The sequence below is a fragment of the Leopardus geoffroyi genome, chromosome D3 (assembly GCF_018350155.1).
Source record: "Leopardus geoffroyi isolate Oge1 chromosome D3, O.geoffroyi_Oge1_pat1.0, whole genome shotgun sequence".
Classification (NCBI taxonomy): Eukaryota; Metazoa; Chordata; class Mammalia; order Carnivora; family Felidae; genus Leopardus; species Leopardus geoffroyi.
In genome coordinates, this window is record NC_059339.1 from 93,726,406 (window position 1) to 93,739,763 (window position 13,358).

The following is a 13,358-nucleotide window of genomic DNA, read 5'->3' on the forward strand; positions in this document are numbered from 1 at the left end:
CGTTTTCAGGCTGGCGCTGATCTTTATTCCAGAGGCTTTGTGATGATATTGATGATGATGATGGTCAAGTGGACAGTTTGATTTTTGTGTTTGGAGCTAGTTATAAAGAATCAATATTATATCAAGGGGTAACTTTCGTGATAAAGGACTTTAACCACTCTGGCTATTCATCATAAGTCTGTAGCAAGCAGATAGGTCAAAAGAAATTATATTGCACTAAACAGTGAGCCTTCTTATCTCTCCCATACCAGGGGAATAGGGACAAGCCGATCGATACAGTAGCTGGTGTATGCGTCTTGCAATTATCAATAGCTGCTTTCGCCTTTTGAGGCCTGCATCTAATAATGCAAGCTAATAATAATCGTTTGAGCCTCCCTGTGAGCAAGGAGTGAAAGTCGGAGCGGGCCGGCATTATTTATGTAATCACAGGGGCCGAAGTGCCCCTCCCAGGTCTAAGTGCAACCCAACGGTCACAGAAGTACTGTCACGTCGTTTGCGTCCGCAAGTGTGAGCACTGTGGCCATGTGCGGATGCTTCTCTGCGTGACAGAAAAAGCCACCAAATGTTTGCCTGGGATGCCTGCCGGCCAGGTAGCCACCGTCCTGTGGCGAACATTCGAGATGCCACAGAGCACAGTCCTAGACGGATTGTACGCGATGCTCCTGGCTGCCATCTATTAAAAATTCCGACGTGTTTACCTCAATAGCTTTGAAAGCCAAGAGGGGGCCGGCAGGAGCTGCGTGGAATGTGGGTGAGGCGGGTGGTCCTGTGTTGGTTTATTTAAGGAGAACATTTCTTTTAAAGGGGAAACCTCTCTTCAAGTGGGTGGACAAAAAGCTTGGAAAAAGCATTTTCAAAAAGCCATAAATATAATTTGGGGCTACGTGTTTCCTAGCGCCCCCACAATGTAACAGAAAAGCAACATCTTTATAATTGGCACTTGACATGCTGTTTGCGTTGGGCTTTGGTACACCAAGCACAGATTTCCTGTTGATGGAAACATTTATCATCGTGACTGCCCCAGAGTGGCAGGTGGTGTTATCAATTACCTCTTCTTACCAATAATAATATTAGTATGGTAATATCTTTGCTCAAGTGAGAACCAATTAGCGGTCACTTGTCACAGCATTAAAGACACAAAATCATGCTGAATTTAATGGCAAGGACCTAAAACAAAAGTTGGGGGTAGGGGAGGAACCGGAGAGAAGGCAGTGAAGGCCAGTGACAAGAACTTTGATGGGGGGGGGGGAGTCGGGGGGGGGGGGATGAAAGGAGACAGAAAATAAAGCTCTGATACTTGAATTCTTTTTCTGTAGGGAGTGGCCGGGGAAACGCGCCCACGATAAAGCACCAACTGTCCCTTAGGTAAAAGTATGCTGTGTGGACGGACGCCCAGGTACCTTCAGTAAAGTGGGACGTGAAAACAGAACCCTTCAACCTCCCGGTGTCAAGTCCAGCTTGCAGATAGGCTTTCTGTTTCATCTGAGTAAGTGGGACAAATTAAATCAAACATCTAATTACATGTTCCACTAATGTAAAATCTACAGTATTAATTTGTAAATAATATTATTTAAGCAGACAAAACAATAACGTGTCGCCTCATAAGACGAAAACAACATTGCAAGAGGAAAGACGATGAACAAATTAGATTTAATTACAGAGAAGAAAAGCAACTTTTGTTTCTGCAACAGTGTTTAGGTATCACAATATTTTAATGGGCAGTGGTCATGTGACGGTAAGCATGTGTGTTCGGCACGCAGGAGTCGCGCCCGCACCTCGGGTGCACATTTCCGTGGTTGCCTTTAATCCAGGCGCGACTGGAGGATAATCCTGTCGCTCATTTCTGAAAATATGCTGTTGACACGCTGTCACCTCGCAATAAATCTATTGTTGTGACTCGAGCTTAAGATGCATATGCTTTCATTAAAACTTGCTGCACTGAATAAAAACCATTAAAGAAAAGTGTAAGATCTGCGGAGGGAAGCCAGGAAGGCAGAGCAGGTAAGAGAGGAGGTAATGCGCCTTTTGCTTTGCACCTTAAAAAAAATAAATAAATAAATAAAAATCATAGATCTTGTTTGCCCCGTCGGTGTTTGCAAGGCGGCGCCAGATTCACTGATGTGCACTTTTGGCGACAAATTTGCGCAGGTTCCCATTTTTCATAACGCCCCCCCCCCAACCCTCTCGTCCATGTCTGCTCGATTTTCTCAACGAAATCCCCGAGCAGGGCGCGCGGAGGGCGGCGTGGAGCCTGCGACTTCACGCAGCCCACTGCATCCTGCGCACCGGGGCGGGCAGGTCGGGCCGGCGCAGCTCCGGGTCCTGCGTCGGCTCCCCGCGTGAGCGCCACTGTGTCCACCACGGCGCCGAGCGCAGCCCGCTGCGTCTTCCCCCTTGCAAAGCTCTGCACGACTTGCGCGACGCCTCTGCAATCCGAGGGCTAGCTTCTTACAGATAAAGGGCCGGGGTCCCAGATTCGCCTCCGCTGGAGGGACCTAAAAGATCCTCTCCAAGACCACGCCTCGTAGAAAATGCAGAGCAGGTTGACAAAATTAAAACAGTCGCGTTCGGAAGTCCCAGGAAGACCTAGGGAAATCCTGCCAGTGTGTGGAGGAGAGGCTGGGGGTAGGGGGCGGCGGACAGAAAAGGTGGGCGGCGGCGAGCGCAAAGCAGCCCAAAGAGGAGGCGAGGGTGCCGTGGGGGCCGGCAGGCTGCGGGGAGCCGGGCTCGGGCTTCCTCTGAAAGGCTTCGGACGCTGCGGGAGCCTACGTTTGCCGCTGCTTCTTAAAGTGTGGGTTTTTAAAAAGAGGGAAAGAAAGAGAGAATTAACCGGGTCACAAAAAGCAGTGCACCTTTAACCAGGGGTCCGACCCACCGAGGATTGTTCCGAGTTTTTCTCATCTGGAAAGACGGCACCGAAATCCACATTTCTGCCGCGGCTTTGCAACTTCCCCCAAGTCTTGCCGGTCCTGCCAATTCTGCCAGAAACTTCCATCCGCCACAACCGCCCACCCCCACCCCCCAACACGCTCCCTTCCTCTCCCCCGCCCCCCGCTTCCCTCTGCCCAGCTAAGTTCCCGGCCCGCTCGCCCCAAAGCCCAGGCTGCAGGCTGCAAACTTTTCACCGCCTAGCGCCAGTGCCGGATGCGAGAGCGTCCCCGAAATGCTCCAAGCATTTGCCAAAGTTCACAGGGTAACGGCGACGGACGGCCGCCTCCCCCCAACGGCTTAACCAGAGAATTGTGGTGTGGGGCACACAGCCCCGGACTTCAAACATCTTTTATGTGCCTTTTTATTCTTTTCAAAACCAAAATCACCCAAATGAATATGCCTGCCACTAAGAAGCAAAAACAAAACCAACCTTAAAGGTTTTTGCTTTTTGCTTTTTTTGGAGGGGGAGACAAAAGTGGCGGCGGGGGCTGTTTGGAGACGATTCGGACCCGCGCGCTTCCTTCCTCCGAATGATTTTTTCTCCAGCTCAAAGCTGTTGCTTCGTGAAACTTCCACAATTAGAGTCAGGAGAGAGAACGCAGGCTGGGAAGGGAGAAGATTCTAGAACGGAAAAGAAGCCTGCGGAGAGCTGGGCGAGCCGCGCAGGGTCGGGGTCCGTCCCGTGGAGGAGGGGGGTTCCCGCAGCCAGGAGCGCCCCACCCCCAGCCACGCGAGGAGCTGCAGCCCTCCTGGCGCTCGGAGCTGGAGAGTCACCGCCCGCTCCCTCCCCCGCTCCCCCCCCCCCCCCCCCAGCGCACAACACCGGGGAGGCCATCTGTGCCAAAGCTTCGTACCACACAGGGCCACTTGTGAGGACAAAAATAAGAAATTTGGGAAATGAAAAAAGACAAACTGGGACCAGGGGCAGCGCGCGCGCGCGGCAGCGACAGGGCCTGGGGCACATCCTGGTGGCCGCTCGGGGACCGAGGACACGCGCGAGAGTGAGCACGCGGGAGTGGGCGAGGGCGCGTGTGCACGGGGAGGGCGGGGTGCGCGCGCGGCGCCAGGGCGCGTGCGTGTGAGCGCGGGCGAAGGGTGGGTGAGTGTGCGGGAGCGCGCCGCGCCGGCCGCCCGAGGGTGCGGGGCCAGGCCCGAGGCGCGCGACCCTCTCACCTGCACCCACCCACCCACCCCACCCCCCGCCGCAAATCACCCCCGAAAGTCCTAGAACGCAGCGGGCCGAGCGCGGCACTTCCCTGGACTCGGAACTTTGAGTCGCGCGGCCTCGGGGCACCTTGTGCCCCTGCCCGCTCCGCAGGCGCCCCGGCCCGGCACCCGTCGGGAAGGGGAGCCGGTGGGGGTAGAGGTGGGGGGGGGAGGGTGACACCGCGGCCCCGCCGTCCCCTCCCTCCCCTTGGATTTCAGGAGCCGGTGGCGGCGGGGAGGCCCGGCGGGCGGGGCGGGCGCTCCGAGTCGGAGGGGCCCGGGGGGGGGGGAGGGGGTGGGGCGGGGAGACAGGGGGACGCAGGGGAGGGGGGGCGGCGGGGAGGGGAGAGGAGGGGAGAGGAGGAGCCGCGCGGCTCGCGCCGCTTCCGAACCGGAAAGTTGGTCTTGCCGAAGTCCCGCCACCCCGGCGTGCGCGCTCCGCTCCGCTCCGGCCGCGAGCCTCCGAGCCGGGCCGGCCGCCGGGGGAGCCCGCGGAGGGGACGCGAGCCCGGAGAGGAGAGCCGGTCCGCAGCCTGGGGCACCTGAGCCCGAGCGCGGCCGGCGCGCCGAGCGAGACCCGCCGCCGAGGAGCCGAGCCGGCCGGCCCTGCGCGCCCGGAGCGCAGGCGGCGCGGCGCCCGAGCGGGCCGGCGAGACAAAGGCGCCCGGGCCGGAGCCCTGCCCGCGGCCGCTCGCTCCGGGAGGGGCGGCCGGGCGGCGGCGGCGGCGGCGGCGGCGGCGGGGGGGGGGGGGCGCGCGCGGGGCGCGGGCGGCGGCGCACACGCTCTATAAAGGGGCGAGCCCGGCGCGCCGGCGGAGACGGCGCCGCGCGGACGCCGCCAAAGTTTGCCGCCTGCGCCCCGGGCAGCGCGGCCGCCGCGCCCCGCGCCCCGCCGGCCCGGGCCCCGCGGAGCGATGTGAGCGCCGCCGCGCCGGGTCCCGCAGGCGCCCCTCGCCCCGCGCGGCCGCTAATTGCGAGCGCGGCCTCATTTGCATAGGCCGCCGGGGCCGCTGGAGGCCGGCCAATCGGCGCGGCCTGCCGCTAATGGCCATGCATTATTCACCAGCCTAATTGCTCAGCCCCATGCGCGGCCCGCGCAGCCGCCGCCGCCGCCGCCGCCGCCCGCGCCCCGCGCCCCGCGCCCCGTGCCGTCCCCGCCGGCCGCCCCGCTGACGCCGATGCCCCGCGCGGGGCCCGCGCGCCGCTAGCAGCATGTCTCGGCGCAAGCAGGCCAAGCCCCAGCACCTCAAGTCGGACGAGGAGCTGCCGCCGCCGGACGGGGCTCCCGAGCACGGTGAGGGGCTGCGGGGGGTCGGGCCGGCGGGGCGCCGCGCGGGCTGGGGGAGCCGCCGGCCGCGGGGCCGGTGCGCGGTGCCCGGCCCCGGCGGGCCGGCCGCGGGGACCCCGGTCCTGCCCGGAGCGCGCGGCGCGGAGTTGCGGGCAAGTAAAGTTGGCTCGGTTGCCGGGACTTGGGGCGCGGCGCGCGGGCGCAGCGGGGCTCGGGGCCGGCTGGGGGTCGGAGCTGCCGGGGGAGGGAGGCAGTGGAGCGGGGGCGGGGGTGGGGGTGGCGACGGGAGGTGAGCCCGCGCGCCGCAGCCTCCGCGCTAACCCCCGGGCTCCCCGGGTACGGACGCCGGGCCCGGCCTCGGCTACCGCGCGACCCCCGGGCCAGCGCGGCGGCGGTGGCGGCGGCGCGTCCCGGGCTCACCTCCCGCCGGACTCCGGGCCGGGGACGCCGGCCGCCCGGGCAGCTTTGTTCGGGGCCAGGGCCCCGCGGCGGTGCGCGCTTGGAGCGGGGCCGCCGACCCCGACCCCCCCCCCCAGCCGGCCCGCCCCCACCCCCCACCCCGCCCTGGCCCGCCGGCCTCGTGTGCCCCGAGGGCCGCGAAGCCTGCGGGGGCCCGGCCTTCCTCGTGGCCGCCCCGGGACTGAAGCCGGGCGAGCCCCGCCGCGGCCTGGGGGTGGTCCCTGCGCGCGGGGGGTGTGGGGGGGGGCGGGGGAGACCCGGCTTCCCTCCGGCGGTGGCCGGGCGAGCGGGGGGCAGCGGCCGGGTGTCCCCGGGGGGCGGCGCGGGGCTCGGGCTGCCCGGCTGGTCCGCTGGCCGCGGGGCCGGGCAGCCCGGATGCGGAGACGCGTCCTTGTGCCGCGAGCCCCGGGCCGTGCGCACGGAAACAAAAGGACAGAAAAGTTTATCACGCGGCGCCGGAAAGTTTGGCGACACGGGTGCGTGTCCGCGTCGGGAGCCGGCGGGCGGCGGGCGGCGGCCTCGCCCGGGTCTTTTTGTGGCCGTGGAGGTGGGGAGCCCCGCGTGCAGCCCGGGCACCCGAGATGAGAGCGGCAGATATGCTAAAAAGAAACGCTTGCATATGGTGGGTAGATTAGGGACAAAGAATCTTTTTGTCATGGAAATGGTTTTTTTTTTTTGTTTTGTTTACTTCATCACATAGAATTTCTCACACTTGGTTTGTTTTGTATTGGCCTCAATGACTACATGATCAAGTGAATGGATTTATTTCTGCCGAATGAGAAAGACAGTCTTTCCCTCAAAAGAACTACATTGCATCCCAGCGAGGAATTTTAAAGCTTTATTATTGTGGCTGCTGAATAGCTTAAACTCGGCTTTCACAGCCGCCCCAAAATGCAACAATGTAAATACTTCTCCGCTTTGTAGGCTCCTTATCAAAATGTGCACTGTCTCCTTCTATTAAAGCATATTTTAATTAATAGAGTAAAACCCCTCGTGTTTAACAATTAGCAAGCCGAGGCCCTGCTATTCATTTTTAATTCCACGTCAGAGCCGGGAGCCCGGTGAGCTGATAGTGTAAACACGTTGAGGATGTGTAGCCCACATTCGAAAACCCAAGATGCAGCAAATTATTTACCAGTCCGCCTCTGGATCCTTGCCCTTACCCAGTTTATTCGGTGCTGAGACCTACTCAGGATTTTCATCCGTCGTCGTCCGATTAAAGTTTGTCAAGCTGGTGTTTTCCACCGTCGTTGGGAATTGTAGTCAAGACATTGCCACAGTTCCTGATCGTATTTTGCAACAGGCCAGAAATAGCCTGTCTGGGGCTGAGCCTTCCTCAAGTAGTGTGTTTCCTGGATTGTTTTAAGGGTACTTTGGGGGGAACTGTTTAAAAAAATAAGTTCTTTCTGATTTAATTATTCTGAACTGATTGTTGGTGGAGTATAAAAGATACCATGTTCTCTGCTCACTCGAGGAATGCTCGCGGATGTATTAGTCTGTCGTGATCGTCGTGAGTAAGATAACGAAAATATTTTTCTTAAGGGAAATGCTGGTGAAAGCTCCCTGCCTCCCAACATGAATCACATATCCTGGAAATTTTAATTTTGTCAAATGCCGTTGGAAATAAACAGACCGTGCATGAAGTTACAAGAGAGCCAAGTTAGTTTACAGGGTCGTGGAAACAAAGTAAACACTTCTTTTGTATCACTTTGGGCGTGACATGTTAATGAAAGCAGGAGATGCCAGAAGTAAAGTGGAAGGTTATCGATAATGCAAATACACGCAGAATTCTCAGTGCAGTACAGGGGACGGCAGCAGGGCACAGCCATGTTAATTTACAGTAAAAAGAGTTTATTCCCCAAGAAAAGGATTTCCCAGGCTTTGGTGTTGAGGCAAGCAATGAAATGGTAGCAATCCAGAAATAGCTCCAGTGTTCCCCAAACCTGATCACCGTGGCAGAAATGAAATATGACAACGTGTCTAAAAGGAGGAAAGGTAGTGATGGCCGACGGTAAGTTCTAGAGTGACCGTGTTGTAGAATTTTATTTTAAGGATGCCGGAGACTAAACGTTCCCTGTGAGAACTGTCTTCTGAGATGGCAGATCATTTCATTCCTATTTGTGAATGTGATGCAGCCTCAGAATTCAATTGAATGTGCGCCATCAATAGTGAAACCTTTTGAGCCAGCTGAATATTTTTCTTCTAAGAAAAATTAATTAAAACTTCTGCCGGAACAGCATGTATACCCCTACTGAGAACTTTAAGAAAGTGTGGTACCGCTGTCCTTTGTTGTATTAAATACATCCTAATAAAGATGTATATTTTATTGTCGTTACACGGAAAAGCTGTATTTAAGGAACAACAAAAGCGTGTTGTAATTTAAAACAATTTGCCATCCTGGATTTTGTTTGTTAGCACTAATTGTTTCAAAGTGTTTTTGTTTTCTGCCAACTTACACTCATATGGCTATCTTAAAAATCCTTTTAAATGTGGTGAGCATGTGATTGGAGAATTTACCAGTGGTATTCACAGACTGTGTTTAAACTGAGGGAAAGGAGGCCACCAGCCCTCGGTGAGGAGATCCTTTTTCTTTTATCTGTATATGCATGGTTTGCCTGGAGTGCTCCCCCAGCCCACTACACGCATTTACAATTCAGCATTCCAAAAGGAAACAATACAGAAGCCACTTTCTAACATTCGTAGGCAGATTGTTTTCTCTGAAACATGAAAGGTGAAAAGTAACTGAGGAGAGCGGGAGGAGGAAGGAAAAGAAGAATTTGCAAATATTTATCTTAAAAATAACATTTTAAAAACTTAACCTATTTTAAAATGCCTAATTGGGTGGTCAACACAAAGCTCGCCAATTCCCACCTTCCAGAGAAAGAAGTGATTACGTGGCAGTTAGGGGTTTTTTATGTGCATTTAAAACTTCACAACACATGCATAATCCAGTATTTTTAGATCTGTTCAGAGCCACAAAAAGAAGGCAAGCTGATTATTGTTTGCATACACGATGATGGCAAAAGTGGGTCAGATTTCATTTTCAACTGGAACCTCTGAGAGGGTTTGCCATTCATGTCTAGGTAGCTCTGAGAAAACCCCGGGGAAGTCAACGAAGATCCAGCCAGGGCGCCCGTTGTGTGCACTGAGCATTAGTAGGAGTTTAGCATTCTTAACTGTGAGAATTGACACAGGGGGTTTTGGTTTTGGTTTTGGTGTTTTTTGTTTTTTTTTTTTTTTAAAGCAAAATAAGTCTTAGCTGCTAATGAGGTAATGCACTGTCTCTTAATGTTGCAAAGTAGCTCTAAGAAGGATACGTTTTGCATAATATTTATACAGCAGGAAGTTGTTTTTGTTCTGTTACTTTTTATTTTCCTACATGATTTGTAGACCAGTTGCCAGAATAAGACCAAAACATGCTAGGAAGATGAGACCGGGTCCCACTCACCGTGGGGCAGGTTGGAGTCCAGCACGTGGCGAGTTGTCACATGTGTAAAATCTGTGTAAAAATGGAGTGCTTTAATACTGCTTTAGATACACTCTTACATAAAAAAAAAAAAAAAAAGTCCTGCTCTTAGATTTTTCTCTTGTCATTTGAGCAGTTTTAGGACTTAAAATGCAGCTAACTGTCAGTGTGGTTTCCAAGCAGACAAATAGCCCTAGTCATGTTACAGAAAGTGTAAAATATTAACTGAAATAATGAAATGCCGTAATGGGCTCTATTTATGTTAGAGATTAAGATTGATCTGTTGGTTAATTAAAGGGGACCTCCTCGCCTCGGCGGAAGTGTCCACCGGAGACCTGATGGCACCACTGCGGTGTCTGAATCTTGTCCTCCGTGGGCCTGTCTTTTCCAGTCGGCCCCGGTCTGCTCAGGCTGCCTCTGCGGCCCGCTCCCCGCTCCACCAGCCCGGCCCCGGGAAGGCAGGGCTGCGGAGTGTGGGGCCCTGGCTCTCCCCGAAGGTGGGTAGTTAGAGGCGCCGTGACAGGCCTTGCTGATTTAACCTTTGCCTGCTTTGCCCTGCCAGGGGTGGCCACTAGATGTCAAGCTCATAATACAATTAGTGCATCTGTGCTGTTGACCTTGGCAGCCGGACTCAACACGGTTCTATTAAGTGTTAACACTGAGTCTGAGAGTTAACTGGAGACCCGCGAGCCTGCTCCGTGCTGCCCGGCTTATCGAATGCCCATCTCCTCCGGCACAAGTGTTTATAGTTCTTAAAGAAGAGAGGACGGTTTCCTTTTGTTCGGCCGTTCCGTCTTGAACTGTGTAATTAACCCTGCAGGTGCCGTGGCACTTCGTCTGAATCCGTGGGCCTCCCTGGGCCCCCTCTCGCGAGGCGGCGCCGTTTGCTAATTCCGTCGTGTGGCTCTGTGCGTGCAGAGCCGCCGGCCTCAACGACCCAGGGCGCTGGCTTTTCCCACATGGCTTTTGGCATATGTGGAAAGCCGTAAGGTGCCGACAGATCACGGAAATGATTTAATAACCCAACCCCGGGTGCAGGGCGGCTGCACCCCGCGCGTCGGAGCCCTGCTCCCGGACACAGTGCACGGATGCTTCTCCAGGGCTGCTGAGACGCAGGTGTGTCTGCATCTACGGGGTCTCGCTCACTTCTGGCTCCTGCGTGTGTGGGCTACTCCCGAGGAGGCGTGCCGGTCACGTGTGCTCGTCTTCCCCAGAAGTGACCCCACACGAACCTTGTCTGCCCCCCTCACCAGGTGTTGGGTGACCTGGGTCGCCCGGGTGCCGTATGTCGGGAGTCGTTGCCGTGTGGGCACGGGCCGGACCATCCGGAGGCGGTGGCCGCTGTGCGACCCCCACGGCGTAGCAGACACCTTCGTGTTGCGCGAGGCGTCCAGGCCAAGGTCGGGCCGCGTGTGCGGCTGCGCTCCACCTGCGCGACTCCATAAGGGGAAGCGTGTCTCCCCCCCCCCCCCCCCCCCCCGATGAGAAACTGCAGAGGTTTGAAGCAGAGGACGTTTGGTGACTGTGCCACAGGTGGTCCTTACTTAACAAATTTGAGATGTGGGCCACTGAGGCGACAGAAGCCCGCGCGCGGGTCAGTGCTGGCGTTCGGCATAACCAGAGCGCCCCCCACTGTTCAGCTCCATGTGCACAAGCTCGGAGGTCCGGGGAAAAGGACAAAATTTTTCTATTGCGTCTGGAATTTCTTCTACATTGTTAAACACAGTAGGGGTCTCTATTTGTCCCCTCCTGTTTCGCAGCTTGGGCTCAGTGTGTGATAATTCATCTTTCTTTATGGGATTCAAAGCTATCATAAGGAGTTAAAAAGAATTAATTTGCAAGAAAAGGAGTGTCTTCTAACAATTCAGGAAAACTTGAAAAATGCCTTCTAGATTTTTAAGGGGTGGTAAAGGCAAACGAGAAAGCACTTTTTCCTTTCCCGAAGGCCCACGTGGCATTTTGTGGTTCCCAGTTAAAGTGGAGAAGTTAACACCCCTTTCCCGGCCCTGAACGATCCTTTTGTTAGTGGCAGAGAATTAAAAGCGGGTAGCAGGAGCGTAGCAGGACAAATGTGGGCATTTGGGGTTGGTAACCAAAATTATAAACCCCTGTTTACCACGTGTTTGTATCGGGCAGCTTATTCAGTAGCTACTGTGCTCCTGCAAAGAGAAAACCGAAGAGCCCTGCGAGGAACCACGTTTGAAATCGAGGGAAGCTCAGATACTCTTAAATCTGTCGCCATAGTGCTGCTTACTTGTGGCTCCAAGAAGATGGTCTCGAGTGTGGGTTCTCTGCCTGTCGTCTGCCACCTCGGCCCTCAGAAGACTGTCCTACACTTTCAGGCAGTGGAAACCCGATACGCGTTATGTAACAGCAGGCATTAAAACTGAGAATAATGAAACGGTTTGGGGGGTTCCTTTCCCGTCAAGGGATCTGTGCCTAAGAACGGAAACATTTCTCGTAAAGAATCCCCATGTGTTTTATTTTAAGATTGGTGTGGTAGGGGTTCTTTTGTTAGAGGCTTTCTTTAAAAGGCTGCGGGACCTACTTTCCTTCCGTAGACCCGAGCAACACAGAACTTGCTCGAGAACATTCGAACAGTGATAAAAGCCCCAAAATCCTTCGGTATAAGTAGCAAGTGTGGGGATAGCTGTGAACTAATTATGCATTTCCTCTCGTAAACTGAAGCAGCTTTATTTTTCAGCCCCTGTTCTCTTCCCTCCCCCGACCGCGTTCAGGAGAACCGGTTCAGCCTTAAAGCTCCAGCGCCCAGCTCGAAGCCACGGCCGGTACATGTCTGACCAAGGCCCAAGGAGAGTTTTCCTGGAACAGCCTCTTCCTCGCAGGGCCTGCCGCGGGTCCAGCATACGCTCTGGGCACCTTCGGAAGCAGCCTCGACCAAACCCTCTTGTTGCCCAGGATGGGGGGGAGGCCCTTGGTTGCTGGCGAAGGGGTTAGCGGCTGTCTTCCCTGCCCTGTAGATGCCCGCCTCAGCCCGGCCTGTTTACAGCCCGAAGTCTCTCCATCCTTGAAGGGGCAGGATGCAAAAAATAAATTACTTTGGCAATAGCGATGATGATTATAATGCTGGGTGTTCAGTCCCCTCCCTTAAGAAAGAAAGCGTTTCTAATTGCTTTGGAAATAAATCGCACACTCTTGTATCCTTGTACTATTGTTACACCGGCTCGCTGACACAGTTTTACCTTGAAATAAAAATTTGTAGCCGTGTTGAATGATGGATGTCATAACTTCTATTTGTGAAATACGAAGGCCAATTTCAAACGTAAGTTTAATTAAAGCACGAGCACGGCTGCATGCGTGTGAATCCGACATAGAATTGGCTTAAAACAGTGGCGGGGTTAAAGGGCGTTAGAAGTTGTATAAATTGGGAGCTGCATTCAGATTTTCCCTTTTAAAAAAAAAAAAAAAAACGGCTCTGCCATCTCAGCACGTACGCACTTAATCACCGGAATGAGAAGCGCTGTCAAAGCAAGTTATAACAACTTCCTTTGTGTCCCCCTCTCTCGTGAGCGCATCAGAAGTTGGTGGCCTCACTCTGCACTTAACCTGGGAGTCGCAGCGCGCCTAGAAGCTCGGCTCCGGGGAGGCTCCTCCCCAGCGAAGTCCCTTGAAGTGCTCCTTGCTGCTGTTGAACGACATTCTTAAGGCGCGCGGGCCCAGAGTGCAAATCCGTAGTGAAATAGTGAGAGTTTTCATCCGTACGCACCCTAGTCCAGACTCTCACGGAACGTGTGGCCCCCTGTGACTTTGAGGGAGTGCTAATCACGTTCAGAGTTTGATGGCGAAGACCGATCACGCTGTATTTGTACACACCCCAATTAAAAAAAAGAAATAGGTGGAGATTCTAAATTATTTGCCCCACGAGAAACCCCAGTTATGTTGAATTTTTTTCCTTTGCTAACTGTAGTTTTTAAATTACGTTTCGGTTAAAAGGCAAATTCATTATGAAACTTTGTTCATAAGATCCAGCAGTGGTCTGTCCTGTCA

General features: G+C 54.8%; 1 protein-coding gene and 1 long non-coding RNA gene across 3 annotated transcripts in view; one reads left to right on the plus strand and one right to left on the minus strand.

The window, feature by feature from the left end:
• Positions 1–1,631: 1,631 nt before the first annotated feature.
• Positions 1,632–4,072, minus strand: LOC123587913. Its single transcript, XR_006707604.1, has 2 exons — positions 3,362–4,072; positions 1,632–2,780 (listed from the first exon to the last, which is right to left on the minus strand). It is a non-coding gene; the product is annotated as an uncharacterized LOC123587913 (long non-coding RNA).
• Positions 4,073–4,900: 828 nt separating this feature from the next.
• The window catches only part of SALL3 (spalt like transcription factor 3), a 20,260-nt gene continuing 11,802 nt past the window's right edge, over positions 4,901–13,358 (plus strand). The window contains exon 1 of one of the 2 annotated variants that reach the window (XM_045457991.1): positions 4,901–5,431. In XM_045457991.1, coding sequence (XP_045313947.1) covers positions 5,350–5,431 — 82 coding nt within the window. In that variant the 5' untranslated portion in view covers positions 4,901–5,349. The remainder of the gene's footprint in view (positions 5,432–13,358) is intronic. The other variant, XM_045457992.1, reaches the window with a different exon arrangement.